The sequence below is a fragment of the Anomalospiza imberbis genome, chromosome 6 (assembly GCF_031753505.1).
Source record: "Anomalospiza imberbis isolate Cuckoo-Finch-1a 21T00152 chromosome 6, ASM3175350v1, whole genome shotgun sequence".
Lineage (NCBI taxonomy): Eukaryota > Metazoa > Chordata > Aves > Passeriformes > Viduidae > Anomalospiza > Anomalospiza imberbis.
In genome coordinates, this window is record NC_089686.1 from 29799912 (window position 1) to 29815767 (window position 15856).

General features: G+C 33.4%; 1 protein-coding gene across 4 annotated transcripts in view; it reads right to left on the reverse strand.

The window, feature by feature from the left end:
- The window catches only part of DPH6 (diphthamine biosynthesis 6), a 201321-nt gene that overhangs the window by 158677 nt on the left and 26788 nt on the right, over positions 1-15856 (reverse strand). For all 4 annotated transcript variants that reach the window (XR_010999964.1, XM_068193022.1, XM_068193023.1 and 1 more), the window contains exon 4: positions 1448-1521. Coding sequence is in view for 3 of the 4 variants with exons in the window: in XM_068193022.1 (XP_068049123.1) it covers positions 1448-1521 (74 nt within the window). In the remaining variant the exon portion in view is untranslated. The remainder of the gene's footprint in view (positions 1-1447; positions 1522-15856) is intronic.

The window sequence follows — 15856 nt, forward strand, 5'->3', positions numbered from 1 at the left end:
TGTGTAAGGTCTCTGAACAACTTAAATATTTAACTATGGGACTAAGTCAGAGCCCTTAAGATTTACATTTGTTTGTCAATTATCATGTTTTTCCTAATACATGGTCTTTCTCACATATATGGGCATTCCTCCCTATGTCAGATAGACCCACTAGTATGATTGTGAAGACTATATAGTTAAATGTAGGTTGAATGTTGACATGTAAATGTATAGTTAGCACCCATATAATCTGACTTTCTTATTACTTTGATATGCTTTAACAGAGCACTAAGTTTTGTAATAGAACTATTTAGCAGCTCTGAATGTAAAGTAGTTACTTACGTGCCTGACTTCAGCTAAAAAAATTAGCTGAATTAATTGGGATGGCTCATATGAAACAACCTTATTGTAAGGGCTAAATCTACAGATCAATGTAAAGTGTTTTACTTTACAACTCGGAAATCATAATGCCTGTTTGAAATACTGTGATTTCCTGTCAATCTCTTAGCTGTGGTAAAGACGTAAAACTCACAATCAACAAAAGTGATCTTTTTTTATCCTACTAACATGTGAGGCAATTATTACAATGTTGAAGTATAAAGGAAAAGAAAAAGGAGATACTTCTGACTGCAGTTTATCTAAGTAAACTGTAAAGAAAACAAATGTGCTCCGTAACTTGCTGACATGCGCTGAGTTGGCATAGCATTAATTTCACTGTTCTTACAGCTCATAAAGGATTCCAGATACTTGCTTTCATCATCAACAAATAATTAATGAACTAATGAAACTATAATTAATTTTTAACACAAGGTGGTTTTGCATTTCATCTGACGTATACAGTAAAAATCTTTTTTCAGATCAAATATTGGCCTACATAACAGACACAACTACCATTACATAGTACTCTTTTTTAAGACTCTTAAAAGAATCACAATCTATATAGACTTTTGTGCACAATAGGAATGACAAATGGAAGCTCCTGATTAATAATAACAAATTTTAGATTTAAGGAATTAAGGGAAGATATGCACAGAGAGATTCTCTTCTAATTCCTGGTAAAAAGTCACAGGATGTTCCTCTATATCAAAACACTAGTGAAAAACAGAGGGACTTGACCACAACACTGCAGTCATTGGAACTCAGTGAGCTTCCTGTTGAAATCAAAGAACTGAACCTACTCAATTATTTTCATACCAAATCTATTTTCAACAGATGAAGAGAGATCTGAAGAGCAATCAAAACCCCTGGTATATTCTCTACTAGACTTTTACTAATGAACACATGGTTTCAAGGGGGAAAAAGGAAGAAAAATAAAAGAAAAAAAGAAATACCTATATTAATGAGTAGAATGCATTTGGAATCATAGAACATGAGAAATCAGGCAGCAGTCTCTGCTTTCAATTTGTGTTAGAAAACAGACGAGTACTCTCTAGAATGTGTAGTCTGAAAAAGATTAGTATTTTCTTACACATCTTCCACTCGAACTCTCTGGTAGTCAGAAAGAATGGCTCCCACAGATACACCCTCTACTCCTTCTTTGTCCTAAGAAAAGACATAGAATATCAATGACAAAGTATATAATGTTTTAAGCTGTAGAGAGTCAGTATCTCTACTTGCAGAATCAACCAAGAATAATTATTTTTTCTGCATCCAGAACATGGAACAGAATAGGCTGGAATGCAGTTCTTCCACAGAAGGCAGCAGCTCAGCTGACCTACTACATGGTTATTACTCTAATGCACTCTACTTGATTCAAGTAACCACTCCATGCTTCCCCACAGAAAGCTCTGTATCAATCACCCCACCTCTGCATTCCCATTTGTCCTGGAACGCTGTACACACCCCTGTTATGTTCCCATAGGTTGCCATGGTCCACGTCACTCCCCTGTCGTCTGTCCCCGTTGGGCGAGGGGGGCTTCCACCCCTGTCTGCCCACCCCTATTTAACCCCATGCTCCCTGTGTCCCAGCTGCCATTTTGCCTGCGTGTGCACCTGGGAACAGCTGCTTTGTCCACCGCTGCAGCCACGTGGGAAACAAACAGTTCTCAGCCACGCGGGCAGAGTGCGCCTTCTCTCTCACCCTTTATCTCACCTTAGTGTGTGGCTATGAGCGCGGCAGACCCACGCGGAGGCTCAGCCCTAGAGCTCCGCACACACAGCGGCCCCGGTCTCACCGAGAAGCAGCGTGCCAGCCGGGCACCCCCAGCTGCCCGGGACCGGGGCAGAGAAAACCCAACGCCGCAAGTACCATTCTAGAGGAGAAATAACCAAGGTAACTGAAAAGTATCAAACGTAACAGATTATCCTAAAGTTTTCCAGACATCCCAAAAGTTCCTTCCAGCTTTTCCCTATAAGTGACATGTTAGCTAGTCCACCTACAAATAAATATCAGCAATATACATCATGTAATTAACTGAATTGTTAGCATTTTCCATGGTACACAGCACAAGAGAGTGTGAGACTACTCTTTTTATCTTAACCCCAGAACAAGAAAACTCACAGGAAACTTACTCAACATCACCTTTTAAAAATCCTGCTATAAAAAAAGGTTTTCCAAGACACATTTCCTGTTTCATTTAAATTACCTAAGCCAATGAACAGCACTTTATTTTTTCTTGCAAACCCACTGACAATGTAACATTTCAAAATGCACATAGTTCCGGTATTTTGTGAGATCTTGCATTTTTAGATTGCTTGAGTCCCAATAAACACGATGAACTTTCTTTTTCTAAATTTTGCTCCATCTAGACTTCAGTAAAAGTTGTTTTCCTCTTTTAATCAAGGTCAATCATAACTACACACCATGATTTACTTTCTGGACCTGTTCCAAATCCTGTGAAGTTTGCAGCAAGATTTTACAACAAAATTTTCAGTTATATACCTGTGATGATGCATCCTGCCCCTGCCTGTCTCTTTTGGCCTACTCTATGATCTCAGAAGTCCTGCTAAGCCTTGGCCAAGCAAGCTGAGCAGTGAAGTGCCCCTTGACTGCATCAGCTGGATGGTGAAGCATTGCTGACTGTACCAGGAGTTTTTGTCTGGTAAAGGTCAAAACAATACTGACTGCAGCATGCGGCATCAGTTGCCCAACCAAGATGGGCAACAAAGGATAAGCAGCTATCCTCGACGATTGGGTAAATAATTTTCCTGATTCACAGCCCAAGTGAAATGGCAGCATTGTTACTCATTTCAAAATCAAATCAGTCTTTGCCTGATGTGCTACTGAGTTTAAAATTCAGTTCCTGTTTCTTATCAATAAAATTATGCAGGAGGTGTTTTATTCAAAATTATAATACAGTGAAAAATATTCTGGTTTATGCCTGCCTGGGATATTCTTCCCTTAATCTATTATCTTACGCTTTACATTAATTCTCACCTCATATTTGCCCAAAAAAATTTAAGTTATTTATACCCAATATATATTTCAGATGTAAGAAACTGTATTTGTCAAAATTCCTACATATAGTAATCTAAAAAATACATCACTATTTAAATTATGTACTTCCCCATGTCATTAATGGATTGCATAGATCCATTATGCATTCAAGCCTTCTTGAATCTTCAAATATTTCTAAAATGTATTCTCTGTACTCCTTTATTTCATGATATTTTGATATGCAGTCTACCTGTACTGCTAAAACTGAACTTAAGTTGCATTCTTCAATGTTCTTTTTAAAAAGGTTAGGAAGCTGTATGACACTCTTGGAAAACATGACTGATGTTAACAAGGTAAATACTGTTTGTTTTTATTTTTATGTAAAAATAATAACCCTTGAAATTTCTTCAGAATGTCCTCTGTCACAATGTGCAGACATCAAACAATACGTTCAAAAATATTAGAATAACTATATCACAAACTTCAAAAAATATATGATACCCTCATAATAAACAAATATGGAGTGAAATCTTATTTCCCAAAGACAGACTTACAGAATCTCCTGTTCATCCATGAAGATGGCAACTGACTTGCCCAATACACTTTTAACAAGCTCACAGAGCCATAAACATATTTTTTAGTCATTCTGTTTTTCAAGTTCTGACAAAATATATGCATCAGCAAAGATACTTGCTAAGAAAACTCCCTCAAATTAAAAATAAAAGTAAATGGAAGTAGAGACTTAAATGTTATGTTCTTATACAAACACAGTAATTCAATACTAAAATGATCTATTGCACAAACCTAATTTTTTGGGATTTAAAACATTCTAGTCATGAGTCCCAGGAAATTTCATAACAATCCTATGATAATGGAATTTTAAAATCCACAGAAGGTCACAGAACATATACTAAATGACTATTGAAACAATGGTCCAAACTTGAAACTAATGCATCAGGAAGATTTCTCATAGGTTTTGTTCTGAGGCTGTTTGGGTGTTTTTTACTATAACACACTAAATCTATAACACATCGGATGTGCATGATTGTGAATGCATATATATATATATAGGTACACAAGCAAACACAAGTATGCACACATGTATGCAATATATCTTGGTGTTAGCAATGCAAAAACAAGGCTATTATTGGCTGCTTGATTACAACTTACATTAAATCTGATTTAAATAATAACATAGAAGATTGTCTGCACTTATTCTAGTTTATTTCATTTGATAATACATAAGTTTTAATTGTCTTTTGAAATGGCAGTACATCATGTCATTTTGCAGTTGTGGTTAGCATTCATGTTTAAAAAATTCTCACAGGTATTCATTTATTGCCATCTCTTTTCATTCAGTTCTTCTCATGGTAAACAGCAAATACAAACTTTCATCACTGTTTAGACAATAGCTGCCATGAGGAGAAACACCAATACACTTAATATATACTTTGAAGTGGGAGAACTAGTTAATATACTTAAATTCAGTGAAATGGAATTAATTCAATCCCCCTATTTTGTCCAGTTCAACAAATTAAGGTTGGAGTGGCACAAATTCAAGAAATAAGATTTGAAAGGAAGAAAGATGGAGCATGAGGTAGAACAGAAAAAAAACTATGGTCTAATAACCTTCATAAACTCCTCAACTGGACAAAGTTTACATAAAGCCTTGTCCCACAGTATATTCAGCTCAGTAGCTGCAGCATGCAAGGAGTACTAAGTGAAAGCTACTTCTTCCCTGGACTTATTCTTTGTTATTGAAAGAGCTATTGGACACCTTGGACACCTTACAAACAGACAGCATTTTATTTGACTAAGAGTTGATCATGGTTAGCAGAGAATCCATCCCATAATCAATAATGCTGTCACTTTTAATGTGGAATCTGATCAGGTTTGGTACCATTAAAAGCATGTTCACAAAACTGCACTCAGCAAGGGTAAACCAAGCTGACATCTGCAGGTAAATGTCAGGGATCAGCACTGAACTCAAAAGCTCAGGAAGTGAATTTGGGAAAATTCAGAAGGAAAAGTGCTGTATCATAGAAAAAGTAACAGATAACAGAAAAAAACACCTTAGGAAAGTTAATAGGAAAAGATTTTTTTTCTTGGGTAGAGTGGATTTCAAAATTATTATTTTTAAAAGCATCCTATGCTGCGAATTTAAGAGATGATTTACCTATGCTAAACTTTAATAATATGTTTCTAGTGCAATAAGCTACTCTAAAATAGGAATAAATTGCTTCTCTGGAATATTTGGATAATTCAGAAATCACTTCTACTCAGTACAATATCCTCTGTAACAAAGTATTACAACACAAAATATGCAATGTGCACATAAAACCAGATGCGAAACACAAATGTACACAGATGCTAACAAAGTTTTATTTTCCATATGACATTTTAAAACTTATTTTTCCCCTTCAGAGCTACCAAAAGTACTCATTTCAAAAGGCAGGTAGAAAAATAAACTTTCAAAAAGCAACTAAATAAGACAATTTTTAGTAGTTTTTTTTTTACGTACCAAAGATTATTATTAGCTATGTTTTAACAGTAAATGAAATTATTCTATTCACCATTATTCTATATCTTGTTTTAACAGTTAATTTATTCCTGTTCAGAGGACAAGACAATAATCTTCATAAACAATTGTGTTAGAGCTGCTAATTGATCTTTGCAACTATAACTGTACTAAAATGCACAATTTATGTTTAAGGTATCCTAGTTTTAAAGTAATTTATTATTTTAAACAGTTTAATGAACAACAAAGTTCAAAATCACTGCTTTTTTGTATTATAAATAACTGTTGGCTGCATTTCCTATCAGGAAATAGTATGAAAAATTTAACAGTTTTGTGAAAGCTCAAAAACATCACTGCTGTTTTTAAGGTGCCTCTGTTACATCCACATACAATTCTAACACACAGCTTCACAACTAAAGTGAAAGATAAACAGATTAATTTACACTAGCACACTGCTATTTTAATTTTGCTTTTTTTTTTCAATTAATGATTGTAACAGTAATCTGAGGAAATTACTACATATGCATTGTAGCATATAGTACTGGTAGATGTAATGTACTAGTAAGTAATAAATTTATTGCAGTGGTATCAGTACAGAGGTTTTCTATAATTTCCTATTTTAATGTCTTTACCTGACCCTTTCAGAGTTCAGCAAAAAGAAAATTAGTGCTAATGTTTTCAATTTAATTAGTGTATTACATGCACTGTAACTATTAGTGGAAAATGTTATATTAATGAATGTAAAAGTTAGCTGTAAATTACCTCAGAGTTATTATCAATTTCCCAAGTTACTGCTCCTTAAGATAACCCTCTCCCTACGGTCCTTCCGGTAATTTTTCTTTGCCTGATAAACATGATGATTAAACAGCACACAGTGCAAACCTTTGATACTTTTTAAATTAAATCCATGCCCAGCCTAAGGGCTGTGTCTGATTTCAACTAAATGTGTCAGTTAATCAGATAAAAAATTATCAGCAACTCAAAGAAACAGCAGCCTTAGGCTTCATCAGTGCCAGAGAAAGCTGAACAAAATAAGACATACAGACAATATCACATTATGAGTAAAGGTTACTGCCAAGCATATCACTGCACAGCACTATTCACCACCTTAATAATGTCTATCTTAAATGAAATATTGCATACAACATCCAAAACATTAACAAAGAAAAATTAAGTGCTAGACCTGTGCCTATGTCTATTCACGTGTATTTCAAGAAAATTTGAGCACTGCCATTCAGAAAAATGCAGAATATACCTAAAAATTTACTGTGTAGAAAAGATCTTTGTAAGAAAATGAAGACAGCTGAAATGAAAACAGCTGAAGGATGGTTAAACTACATTCAATTTTTTACATGTGCTTCATAGCTTTGCCACAATAGATTTCATTTTTTAGGACCAAGATATAAAATATACTCTCTAAAAGAAATTGTCTTTCCAATTAATATCCTTAAAGCTTGTATGAATAACTGAAAACGGTTATCCATACCTAAATTAATGTTTAAGGTTATTTGTGCCTAAATAACAATTATCATCTAGTTGCAAAACTTCAAATTAAAGCACAGCATATTTGCAGGTGGATGACTGACAATATATACCTTAGTAATGGGACTTTTAGGCTTCTACCATTATATGAGTGGAAAACTCTTAAACTTGGCCTTATAATTTGTGAAGCATTCTAAGATCACTGATTATAGTGATTCCAAACAGAGTATGTGATCTTTTCTAAGCTTTGATATGTCTTTCTCATGCAGCTGCAAGTAATCAAAGACAGTATGGAAATATTCCTGAGACACAAGGATATAATAACTCTGTGTCAAATTGAAAACCCACTATTTGGTAAGGTTCTGAAGATGAGCTATGAATCACATAGATCATCTTAGCGATTGCAGATCACTACACATCATCTGGGACTTTCTTGTCTTCCATACAGGGACCTCAAAACACATATATCTCATGTCTTCATTCCTTACAAAGTAGCTCCAAAACTAGGTGGGAATTAACATAATGTGGATTTACATGAAATCCCTGTGTGAACATGCTCATTATGAAGTTCAGAAGCCTTCAGTGGTCTTATCTCAACTTGCTTTGGAAGTAAATTACTAAATAATGGTATCTATACAAGGCAATAATACTATGTAACTAATCTACTTTAAGAGCTAATTAGATACATTTTTACAAATGCCCTTCACAGGACATAGGCACCCTACCCCCCACCTTTAAGCAAAACTGATGGCCTAACTTCCAGAGTTTTACAAATGCAATTACTGAAACACTGCGCACCCGCACACGCACACACCCCAAAACACCATCTATTAATTCAATGTAGGGGTGCCTTCAGTATCTGATTGCAATCTCACAATAAATATATTTCATCAGGATATGGTCCTCTTCCTATTTAGAAATGCCAGATGTTCAGGGTGATGGTGCAGGCATACGTTTGTTTGCACATAACCACATACACACACCAAAGCAAAGGAAAAAAGGAAAGACAGCAAAAGAGACAGAAATACCACTCTCAAAGTCTAATATCAAACAGAAGTGTATCAAAAGGACTAGAATTACATTCTAAACAGGAGAAATAGAAAACCAGGAAAAATCTTCCACTGTAGACATATACTACACCATAAATGCAAGTATTCTTGATATACTGATTCTCCATTTAGCTGCATTTACAAAGTAAACAATTAGTCTTATTAATTAGAAATAATTAATTAATGAATTAATTCTTTATTTTATATATTAACTATTTTCACAGAATTCAATAAAGTTGCTACATCACTTTAGATCCCATACTATTTCACAAGATTTTTTTTCTAAATTATTTAATTTAGATTAATTGATTCATTTCTCCAATTTTAAAAGTGTCATACTAAACCCAGTAGGCATTTGGTAAAATTTAATATAGTTAGACATTTATCAAAAAACCATAGAATACTAAAATAAAAATCAACAGACATCCACTATTTTAAAGGCTACCTAAAGAGTTTTCTACAGAACTGGTTTATTTTCTTTAAACCTATTAACTGAGTAACTGTTAACTGTGGTATACATTCCAGCCACAGGGCTACAAAGGCTATGACAATGAAGCAAAAGTCTCCAGCTGAACAAATTTTGTTTTTTAATTGCATTTTGTGCAGAGAACTGGTTTCAAATAAATGTCTGCTTCACCTTTGGGACTTCCAGCTTCTAAATATTCAAATAATTACAGAGCAAACTTGCCTGCAGACACTTCTTTCAGGAAATCTTATTTACAAAATCACCTCCACAAAGACTGATTATTTAATTTAATACCAAAATTAACCTGAACAGTCAACTCCAGATTGAATAAATGACATCAGAACAACAAGATGCCAGTGAACAACTACAAAACAATCAAGTAACCATGCAAACTTAGACCTTTACAAACAGTTAATTCACATCTACCTCTATGCTGAGTCATGTCTACCAGTAACATGAACATACTTTATAACTAATTTATCATGTGAGGATACAAAACATTTGTAATCATTCCTGAACGTTCACAAAAAATATAACACTCAAGTACATGTAAAGTAATTGACTAATGAATTCAAAAATTTTAATTGTTGACAGACAAATTAAAAATCCTGAGTCTTTCACAGGTTTTTTAGTTTAAAATGGTATCTGTCACTTGTTCTACTATACGTGCAGATTTGTTGGTAAATTCTGTCCCCATAAAAATTTCTTCAGAATTTCATATAAACATTTTCAAACTACTAAATCATTATGCTGCTATTACTTCTACAAGCAGATAATCTTGGCATGGACTCTGAGTACACAAAAATTCACAAAAGATCTCTAACAAATACTGCAAATTTCAATTTTTCCCAATGACATCGTTTGAAACAAAATCTCCCAGAAATATTCTTATTATCTGCACTGCCAATAATCCTCTCTTCTGATCTTATAATCACTCCTCCTTACATAAAACAGAACACAGGACTTTCAAAAACTGGAGGAAAATAGTCTATTGAAAACACAACTCCAAAAGAAAAGCCTCTTTCTTTTTGTACTTGGAACAGAAACCTCATGAACCCTTCTTTAATCTTGAACAACATTTTTGTTACTTCTCCAAAAGTCACCAGGTTTTGGCAATTATTTAAAACTGTTAGGAATCTCAACAATGCAATACCTGATATTTGTTTCATCAAATTAAGTTGGTATGGTAAGGTTCTTTATTTGTCTTTTGCCTAAATAACATTGATTCTACAAGTCATATGAAAAAGAAAACAGTGAATAAAAGTGAATTTAATGAAGACATACTCATGATTTTAAATTTTTTCTATATCCTATACAAACTTAAAGTAATCCTGATAAAATAGTCTTTAAAAACCAACTCCTCACTTTCTACATTAATATACATTTTCTTATAATTTTTGTGAGTGATCCTCTTTAAATTTAAGTATTGACACAATAATTACTATTTCAGAACTACAGTATCTACACTGCACTTCCCATAATCAGAATTCATTAAGTATTTAAACTTCTTGAACAAAACAAAGATAATTCTGCACAGTGTTATTTTATGCTACTTATCTATGACATCATTTACTTATATTGATGAAAAAATTGCAACTTTCAATAATGTCTTTCCCAGACTGCAGAAAACCAAACAATGCCACACTTATGATTTTCAGGTTTGATTCTCTTATAAAATTTGTTTGGATATTTTTCCATCACAGGGTTTTTTTTGTGTTTGAAAATAAGACAAAGTCACCTAGCATTACTAAAATGATAGCAATGATTCCAAGTCTTAAGAGAAACATTCCAAAACAATATCAAATTATGCTGACAAACTTGAGAAAGTCTACTTGAAGAATCAACTCTTTATCTTCATTGAGCTGCTTAGCAGGAAGAATCAAGTGTTCTTCCCAATATTTTCTTGTCACAATAGAAACAATTATTTTTCTATATAATTTCAGTACAATGTGTATGTGCTGAATGATCATATTTCAGACATTTTTCATTTTCGGCTGCACCCACAAAGTCATATTTCTATAAAAGTTGTCTATGTCTACCTTTGCTCAGATATGGTAATGTGGCAGAAGAATAGCTTAATAATACATTCTTAAGGACAACATTCTCCCACATATAATAAAAACATTTCTACATTAGATATTTAGAGCTTATTAATTAGAACCAATTAATAAAGGTAAGGAACTAAAAATGTAGCCTGAACAAATAATGCAATATTACCTCTCAGTAAAAGCATGTTAGACGTACTGCAAGATTGTTACACTCAGTACAGTAGGTCCACATTGCCTCCAAATCCCCATTTTATACCATATGCTCAGAGTATACTGCCATAAACTAGTCTTTACAGAGTAGAAGGTGACTGGATTTCAAGTCCCTGAGGAAAAACCAACTTATCACACATTTTTCTGATAACAGTTCTTGAAGTCTCAAAAGCTCCCAGTCTAGTCCAAACTTTGAAATGCCCTCTTAATTGCATTGCATTAAGGGTTTTCACTTTATTTTAATGAACCAAGACCAAAATTGCCATCTCTCACAGATGGCAATATGTGGCAGAGTAGTAAGTATTCTGATGTAAGCATCAATACCAGGAAAGTATTCTAATTTTTTAATATCAGATAATTTTATAGGTCTTTGGACAAAAATGTAGCATTCTGAATCTACGAAAAAAATTTGTGTCTTCAGCAGTGATTGAACTTATGCATGTCCATTACTGGAGGTGTGTAATTCTTCAGCAACAGAACATGCCTGCCATGTCATAAGACGAACTAAGAAATTTAATTTTTTTGGAGTTGTCTAAGTGGGTAATGATGCAAATAGATTATTAATCTATAAAGAGCATCATGAAATGGCTCCTCTATAAACCTTTATTCAATTCTTGTTCCATAGGCTCTTGTTTTCTCCTCCTACGATAGCTTATGTGATCCATAAAATAAGGCACTCATTTTAATTACAAGACATGGGGCTCTTTTGCACTGATAGATCATAATTTTCTTTCCAGAATATTGCTTTTTAATTTCTTAATTAATTTAAACTTGTGTAATATTGTAATGAACAAGTATTCTGGGAATACAGCTGACTGAATGTTCTAGATCAAAGTAATCTGTTGACAACAACAAATTTTTCTCACAAAAGAGAAATGGACCAAAGAGTCTGAAAAATCCTAAACAGCAAAGAATCACAAATTTCAACCCACCTACAAGACAGAGCTTGGTCACATGAAGAATGCAATCATTTTACTAGAAGAGTGCAAAAGTAATTCAAGAAGTTCAAATGTTCTGGATCACTGTGCAATTCAGTCTAGACTGGTTTTCCTGTTGGAGCCTTGGAACAGGGAAGGAACAAGGCAAAGAGGCCAGGATGCAAGATTCGAGTGTGCAACATACTGCCTGTCAGATCACACTCCTGTGGACAAGCAGGAGCAGCCCGGAAAAGGGTGTATAACCTCATTAAGATTTATAGGGAAGAAAAAATAGCCAACCTGATTAAAAAAAAAAAAAAAAATTAAGAGAATTAAAATTATCAGTGCTGGAATTCAATTAGTACTAAAAGATTAGTACTAAAGCCCATCTTTTTGCTTTAAATATATCAAAAATGAATTTAATTAATGGAAGACAAATATTAAGCTATATTGTAGTTGTCTGCCATTGGAGACAAATATCACACGGCAGAGTATCCGATTAAAGAAAAATTTTTCTAGCCCTTCTGTGATACAGGTGTAATTGTTGCATTCCACACAATTTAGGATGAAAAAATAAGGGCAAGTGTTAGAAATATGTAAAATAAACAGACCATTTGTTAAAACAAAATTCTGATGTGTAATTCATAATTACCACCCACTTCTGCCTGTCATTAAAAACTAGTTTTTAATGCCAATGAACATTAAGACACCTTTTTGTAAGAGCATTCTTTTGAAAGATACACTTGTGTAGAGCAGTGTTTATCAAGTCAAATGTAAAGCATTTTTAAAATTCCAATTTTTTCCTTTTAAACTCTACAAATATGTCATGCATGTTTATGCCCACTAAATTTTGTACTTCCAATTTCACTAATACTTCATTATTAACAAAGAATATGCTGATGGCCTTGGGTTGTTCTCAAATTTCCTTGACTTTGAGGTATTTTTGTAGCAGCAGGATACATGAGATACTCCTTAATATTTTTAGTACCGGAACAAAACATTTTGAATCAAGATAAAATCACAACATCATGAATGTTAATGTCACTCTGTGAAAAATATTATCATATGACCAGAACAGACCATCCCTTTAGGCAAAAATAAAATGTTCAAGTGGATCATTCTTTTAGTAGTGTAATGGAAAGACATTTCACCTAGTCCCAGAAGAAAAATCAAAATATGCATTTAAATGGAAATACCATGCAATGGATAGAAAAATAAACCCCTCAGAACTGTAAAGAGCTACATATATATACACACACACATGTAAACACAGGAAGCTACATATATGAAATTTTACTTATGCATATTTATTTAATTCTATACATATATATTTATGCATATAATTTTAAATTTTAAAAGCTAAGTTTCTAGCTCTAGGCTTATCTCACAAACATCAAGATGCAGTCACATCAGATATTCTGGATTTGGTCACAATTTCAAATAATATATACAACTCAGCTCTATGAACGAAGTTGTGAGTATTCTTTTTTAATTTTCTGCACATTTTGTGCCAGACCATATTCTAAACAGCTTTTACAAAGTGATAATGTTTCACTGACAGTGTTTTGTGTACTTCACATAAAATTAAATCTCAGACAAACCTTGAGAAAAAGAAAGCAGAAAGCTAAGCAATACAGCATGTTGCTCTTTTTGACCCACAAACGATTATCAGTTATTTTAGAAGTTATGACAGTTTTCTCAAGTCCTTAAGGAGTCTGACACCATTGGTATAGCTTTTAACACTGCATTTATGTTTATATCACAATACAATAAAACAGCAGGAATAGTGTTCAAATTACTTGGGTATTGGATGGTTTATTGAAAATAACAGTATTACCATAACATTAAAAAATTATTTGAATATGCTAAGTAATCACTGCTATCCATGCTGAATGTGAATTATGGGATAAATTTTGGAAGGCATCTCCAATTGCAAAGACTACTAGATCTGTCTCTCTGATGGAGTACTCTATGCATGAACAATAAATCCTAATCAAACTGAATAACCAGTAGTATGTCAATACTTGAAAAATTGTTGCGAAACCAGTGCTATGCAAATTATTTGTTTTTACAATACAGAAGACTTCATCATTAGAGCTAATATTTACTGTTCTTTATCAGGTACAAATAAAAAGCAGAATGTAAACAACACAACCATTCTTTCCCTGCAGATTGTTACATAAACCACAGTACCAATGGCACAGTACTTAATTTATCTAACTGTACTGGTAATGATTTTATCATGATTTTTCCAAAATATTTAGAGCTACATTTTCTTACACTCGCCATTCATTTACTCTTTGGTTAATCAAGCTCAATTCAACATCACTTGGATTTTTATAAGAAAGGAAAGGAGAGTTATTTTTATTAAATATCTTGATATTTTGTAGTACTTAATGCTAGAAATACAAGGCTAAATTATGTTAACCCTCTCAGACAAATTTGAAACCAGCTACATTCAAACTTAGGCAAACTTATTCACCATTTCCTAAGCAAGAACTTCCATTATTTTTAATGGCAAAGAACAGCTTAGCAACATTGGTAACCAGTGCTAAGGGTTTGGAGAAGCACTACTACAACCACCTCAGTCCCTCCTATCAAAGGAACCTCACTTAATGAGATGCCTTGTAAAGGTTTCAAAAAGAGAAATTTGAGCTGATTTTGTATCACGGGCAATCACACTACAAGTAAAAGCTTAGCAGGTAAAACAGTAATAATAAAAATCCATTTTCCATTGAAAGAGGATTCTTATCCATAGACACTTCTAACCCTTATGCCTAAGAGACTTTGCAAGTGCCCTATTAGATAGATTAAATGGGTGCTTAGGAAAATTCATCGAAGACAGCACATACTGCAACTATGCCCAATGCATGAAGAAACAAACCCCAAAAGACAATTTGTAATAAAAATCCATTTTCCATTGAAAGAGGATTCTTATCCATAGACACTTCTAACCCTTATGCCTAAGAGACTTTGCAAGTGCCCTATTAGATAGATTAAATGGGTGCTTAGGAAAATTCATCGAAGACAGCACATACTGCAACTATGCCCAATGCATGAAGAAACAAACCCCAAAAGACAATTTGTAAAATTAGACATAGTTAGATTTATATATAATTATATATATACTGACATATAATAACTATATACATTTTGAAAAAAAAAACAGAACCAGATATTAATCCACTGTAAAAGACTGCAGCAAAATAAAGCAAATTAAAAGTGAAGGGCCTATTGTTTTTAAATTATGTTCACTTTTAAGTTTACCCAGAATATCTATTTGAAAGCGAATGTTCCAACTCCTAATGACTTGCCTTCATTAAGTGTGCATGCCTGGAACAATGACAGCTAAGAAATACTTTGCAACTTCTGCTGAGACTTGAAACACAGTCTGAATTCTACTTGAAGAGAAATCTATATAAATTGCAACATAGGAAACCACTAACGGATATGACTGCTGTTTCCTTTATGTTTTTTTTTCCTTTAATCTCTGATGCAGTCTTCTCTCCTTTTGCATAGAAATGGAATAAAAAATTACTTGAGTACTTCAAGAAAACCAAGTTTCAACAATGTAGAGGCAGGGATATTCCTGCCTTTTTTCATAGTTTGCCCTGCATTTTCAATAGCTTTCAACAGTATGTAATTTTATTTCTAATAAATATAATTTACAATACAGTATAAAAAACTGACTTTAAAATTTCTTGCAATTATGGAAAAGGCATTTACTCAACAAAAGCACTCAGTCAAACTCCTACATTGTTAACTCCTTTTTCAATGGCTATTTTTAGATATTTCTAGTCAGAAAGGGACC